General features: G+C 37.2%; 1 protein-coding gene across 1 annotated transcript in view; it reads right to left on the bottom strand.

Annotated features, from left to right (window-relative positions):
* Positions 1-2589: 2589 nt before the first annotated feature.
* TFAP2D (transcription factor AP-2 delta) overlaps positions 2590-6000 on the bottom strand; it is an 84372-nt gene continuing 80961 nt past the window's right edge. Inside the window, exon 8 of the mRNA XM_006149107.1 lies at positions 2590-2809. Within this exon, the coding sequence (XP_006149169.1) occupies positions 2590-2809 (220 nt within the window). The remainder of the gene's footprint in view (positions 2810-6000) is intronic.

Raw genomic sequence — 6000 nt, 5'->3', positions numbered from 1 at the left:
AAAGTCCAAATTAAAAGGTCCTTTGGCCCATTTTGGACAAAGAACACACACACATTCATTTACTCATTTATTTAAAAAGTGTTGAGTACCTATTATATACAAGACAAAAGTTGGTATGTTAACAATGTCCATTAGAGTATGATAATAAATAATGATTCTAGACATGACCAGCCCATCAATGCATTTATGTCCTAACGGCTGGTTACGTTAAATGGGTTCTGTCCATTTAAGGCTCTTAAGACACCCAAGATCCTGGTAAATGATATGCACTGTAGTTATACTTTTGTTTTCAAGGCTAATAAATAAAAACACCACACTGAGGTGTTAGGAACCCCAACTAGTCACAATGAAGGGCAAAGAAGTAAGCTGGTAATATCGTAGAAGCCAGATCTCAATTTTTGTCAGATTATTGGTGAACATTTGACATAATATATAACTACATTAAGTACCTACCAGATATGCATATCAAAATGCCATATTAAATACATATATATTATTAATAATAAATGGAATAAAAGAAAGTTAATGTGGAAATTTCGTTTAGGAAATGGTAGCCCACATTCTCTGTATTAGAAAGCTTTCCTACTACTTATTAAGTTTATATATTTATCACTTTTGTTTCATGTGTATATTTTACAGTATGGGAAATTCATGTAAGATGGAATCATTTAATTTGTGATGAAATTTGGAACTGCAGAAGAATCTTGGCTTTATTATATTTTATTTAAAAAAAAAACTTAAAGCCATGAATAATGGTAAAATTTTTAAAATGGGGCTAAACACATGAAATCACATTTCATTACTTTTAGATCTTTTTTTCAATTTTAAGTTTCCCTACTATGTAACTATTAAATCCCTTTACTATGAAATTCCTTAGCAGTGTCTCCTGTTAATTAAAGTTAGTTTGGAAAATTCAGATTTTCACTGGATAGGGTTGTTTTCTATAAACAAGGGAAAATAAAGGTCAAATTATTTTAAGAATTATTGTTAGTAAAAATAGTTTTTATGATCTTTACATGAAAATTCTTGATCCACTTCCTCTAATTAAAAATAATACTAATATATTCTCCATGGGGTTATCATATGGCAGAGACCTTTTTCAAAATAATTCAACATGATAATGAGAAGAGAATATTTTCATGCTAAACTAAGTGTCAGGAGTTCACACATAATTAAAATGATTCTTTTTTTATACATAGACAATGACCTACATTTTTATTTGCCTAGCAGTTTGAAAAGAATGAACAGTAGAAAGGTTAGTATAATGTGGTACCAGTCAGGTTTCTTGACACATTCACGTTGATATGGACCAAACTTTTATTCAATTAGCTCCTGGCCTTTGAAACCAAGAACCTCTTGTTTTCAGTTTCTTAACTAAAGGACAGTGAAGTTATAAAAACAAGCTACAAAAAAAGGAAGCGTCTTAAAAGCAAAAGTCTTCTCTGATCAGTCTTGTTTTGTTTTCTTTATTGAACACAGACCTGAATGCTTTTGTGCCTCTGAAGGTTTAGAACATAGCTATCGGGCAGGTAAGGAGAAACACAATAGTAGAAAAAGAATGTGTCTCATTGTAATCCTACAATCATTGACCACCAGCACTTCAAGAGGCCTCCACTAGTTCCCTGGCCTCTTCCCCTGTCTCTGAGGGGCAGGGCTTCCCCAGAAGATGGCTGTTCCTATTCCCATGTTTTCCTTGCAAAATGATGCCACTGTCATACACCAGGAGCCTACCAGTGGCAAAGCTACCCTTTTCTGTATCTATCTGCCTCAAACCTGATGAATGCAATGTTTCCTAGAACTGTTATGTTGATAATATACGGACAATGAATTGAAGAGTTCTTCTCTTATCCCTTTAATATTATGCTTCGAGAGTATCTTCTTAGCTATGCAGTGGGGTAGAGGGATAAACTTGGGATGGGAGAGGAATGTCATAGATAGAAGGGTAAGATTTTTCTGGAATTTTAAAATACCACCAAGGCACTGGTAGTTAAGTGGGCTACGGGTGACCAAAATTTTAGAACTGCTGTCAATGCATAGGACAAAGATTCATGACTGCCCTTTTTAGCTCCTCAAACATTTATTTATGGATGAATTTCCAGACTGGTTTATTTAATGGAAAGAGGCACTCTTTCGTTACAGGGAATTAAGTCAAGAAAGACTGCTGGAACTGTAAGCACTGGTGGTGGATTCCCATTTGATTATTCTTTCTAATCCCTAACTACAAAGTTGGGTAAGAAAGTGCATCAGTTAGATGTGAAAAAGCATGTGCTGCCTCTCCAAAGTCCAGAAGTGCTTAAAAATGGTGATGTATATAGTTCAGAACAATAAATTACGTGCACAAAAGTTTATCATAACATAAAATTAAAAAGTGACGATTTCATCACACAGTTACACTGCTGTTTTCCTTTTTTTTTTTTGTTTTGTTTTGTCCTTTTTTGTTTCATTTTTCATTTCCATTCTTGTTTTTTTATGGAGGGTTAGGGGAGGGCAGAGATTTGGTCCACCGAAGATTAGTCACCCTCAATGATATATATATTAGAAAAAATATCAGCAGCAAGACTCTCTGGAAATAGATTCTGTTTGATGTAGTTAGTCTGTCTTTTCTGTTTTGCCCTCTTTCACAGCAGCCTCTGAAGTTTTCCGCAGGGGGGTTTTCTCTGAGTTGGCATGTCCTTGTCCAGAATCCGCCGCACCGCCGTTTTTGTGAGTAGTGTGTTTTTCCAAGTAGTTCAGCATTTCACTGAGAACTGTTTGGAAAGTGCTTAGAGCTGCACATATTGCTGGAGTCCCAAAGCCATGAGTGATCAAACTGGAAATAAAAAGTGGTAAGAAAACAGATGAATAATGTATGCTATGTTGTAGAACAGCAAATTTCCCCACTTCATCTCCCCCCACCTCAATGGTGCTGAGCATTGTAGAAGGTACCACGTCATTTAACGTATTGCTCTTGACCAAAAAGGAATTTAAGACCTGCTTGGAAGAAGTTACTGACAGAACTTGATAAACACTTATTGTTAGAAAGTCTGAGTATTAAACACATGACTGGATTCTCCATCTCGCTAGCAGCAGCTAGAAAACGTCTTCTTATGGGTTGGAATCACATGGACACAGTTACACAAGAAGAAATCATAATTGGCCAGGTGTTCTTGATGACTAGCTGTTGCCCTAACCTAATTTTTCTGTTCTTCTATAGTAATGGAGTTTTAGAGGGTCATATAGCTATCCCACAGGAAGCTACATTTTCAAGCTTCCCTCGTAGCTAGCTTTGGACTTGGGACTAACCTATCCATAACAGAACCTATGGGGAAGTGATATATGCAATTTCCGCTTGCTTAAATAGAGCTCGAGTGCTTTTTATTTCCTTGTGCAATAGCTATGCATTATGCAGATGAGGGTAATCATGTTAGTGACAGAGACAGAATGATTTGGAAAAGCCTGTTAACCTCCAGACTCCCACATGAATGGAAATAAAATTCTGTCTTATGGAAGGTACTCCACATTGGCTCTCAGAAGGTAAATGATGCATTAAAGGCCATAACTAATACGCAAATGCAGGGTGTGCTGTGGTACCCTCCGCAGCTCTTCCAACCATGATGAATGTCATCCCTGTTCGAACATATACAAAGGGTAGATTCCCACTGCTTGTGAACAAAACCTATCCAGATCACTCTTTTATGTCCGTAGTTCTGAAGTGACACTCTGCCAATTTGCTCCTCATAACTTATGCCTTGTAATAATATATAAAAACATGCCTTCCACATATTATGCACATTTTAACATATACACACACATTGTATATATTGTACATTCAGGAAATGAAGCTATTAACTGCTTTCAAGTCCTAGTTCCATTCAGGAAATGAAGCTATTAACTGCTTTCATGTCTTATTTTGGTATAGTTATGACATTAGCAGGTTTTTGTTTGTTTTTGTTTTTGTTTTTTTAAATTTACTCATTCATTTATTTTTAATTTGACCAGAGAGGGAGACACACACAAACACACACAGAGGGAGGGAGGAAGAAAGAGAGAGAGCAAGCAAAAGCCACCAGGTACGGGACTCAAACAGTGGTCGACCACGTGGAAGTGTCCAGTGCCTTAATAACCATGCTACCTGCTGGTCCCCAACATGAGCAGTTTTAAAATCAGATAATATCATCCTTCTTGGGAACCAGCAGTTGGCGTAATGGCTATGTCGCTGGACTCCCACGTAGTCGACTGCGGTTCGTGTCCCGGACCCAGTGGCTTAGAACTCACACGCCAGGCACATGTGTGCATGTGCCCAAGATCCCGAGAGGAGAATGGAGGAGAAAGGATTGCGGTGTGACCATCCCCCCGGGAGGTGATTTCTCGCTTTCTGTCTCTCTGCCTCTCTCTGTCTGGTGAGCACACGCGCCCTATAGCGAAAATCTCTCCAAATAAATAAATAAATAAATAAATAAATAAAATAAAATCAGATCATATCATCCTTCTTAATCTATTAATTCCCTATACTCACCTTTCTGAGAGTATATAATCTCTAACGGCCAAAGGAAAAAGTTTATAAAACAATGCAAATGAAGGGTTTGAGGCCTAAGGCAGTCAGTCAAGTGATACTAGACAGGTAACAGTAGAATCTACAATATGGGGTTATTATTTATAGTAATATATTCACACAGAATCAGGATAATGATATATCTACACTATGTGCTCAATAAAATAAGTATTACTGTGGTCTGGCACGGCGGTGTATACCTGTAGTTTCACCACCACCTCCCATTCTGGGAAGGCAAAGAAGAATTGCTACATAGTGAAACTTGGCTGAAAAAAAAACATAGAAATTGTTGGGAGTAGTATATTCATGGTAAGGATGAAAATTTGTGCGTATCCCTCATTATATTCCACGGGTTGCTATTATTTTTTCTCTGGATATTTTATAAAGTTTACTCTATAATTAAGTCATAAGTAACAAATATTGAAAAGGAGGGAAAAAAAGACCTAAATGTCTGATTACTTAGATAACAAATATGGTCGGGAGGGGTGGGGGGAAGTGAAAGGAAAGGAATCAGGAAGAAAAATAGAGAAGGTAGACATTAAGGGGGACACAGAAATGGACTGTCTATTGATAATAGCGTGTATGATATCGTCAACAGGAGTGGGGTGAAGTGTATTCTTGTAGGATCATTCATTTTACAAACTAGTGATGTACAATGATTGAATGTATGAAATAAATTAGAATAATAAAAATAATCAATTAAGAGAAAATACTCTGTTAGAGAATGAGCAATTTTGGTGATGATAAGGAAGACTCTTGAGGAACCAGCAGTTTGCGTAATGACTGTGTCACTGGACACCCATGTAGTCCACCGTAGTTCAAGTCCCAGACCCAGTTGCCTAAAATCATGCTAGGTACGTGTACATGCATGCCCAAGAACCCGAGAGGAGAATGGAGAAGGGATTGCGGCATGGCCATACCCCCCGGGGGGAGTGATTTCTCGCTTTCTGTCTCTTTGTCTCTCTTTGTCTCTCTGGCGAGGGCATGCGCCCTATAGCAAAACCTCTCAAAAAGAAAACAAAAAAAAAAAGAAAAAGAAGAAGAAAAAGAAAGGCTCTTAAATGGACAGAGTGCCAAATAACTAGAAAAAATTTCTCTCTCTCTCTCTCTTTTTTTTTTTTTGGAGCGGTTTTTGTTATAGTTATTGTTATAGTCATACGACATAGCCATTACGCCAACTGCTGGTCCCCAAATTTCTTAGAGTCTTGAAAAATATTTTCTGGTAAATTAGAGTTGCAGTTTTGATTAGATACAGCTGAAGAAACTTTCTTAAAAGGAGCTTTTAGTCCCATAACTCCTTTTAAAATGGACCTTTTTGTTTTGAGATCATTGTATTTACATGCAGTTTTAAGAAATAACACAGAGGTAAAAATAGTTTTCCCAATGGCAACACCTTACAAAACTGTGGTAGAGTATCGCAACCCAGGATCCTTATGGTCAAGAGAGGAAGCAATCTCCTCACCCCAAGA

The sequence above is a fragment of the Tupaia chinensis genome, unplaced genomic scaffold, assembly GCF_000334495.1.
Source record: "Tupaia chinensis unplaced genomic scaffold, TupChi_1.0 Scaffold000252_1, whole genome shotgun sequence".
Lineage (NCBI taxonomy): Eukaryota > Metazoa > Chordata > Mammalia > Scandentia > Tupaiidae > Tupaia > Tupaia belangeri.
Note: the sequence above shows the minus strand (reverse complement) of the source record. Positions and strands in the feature narration are given on the sequence as shown.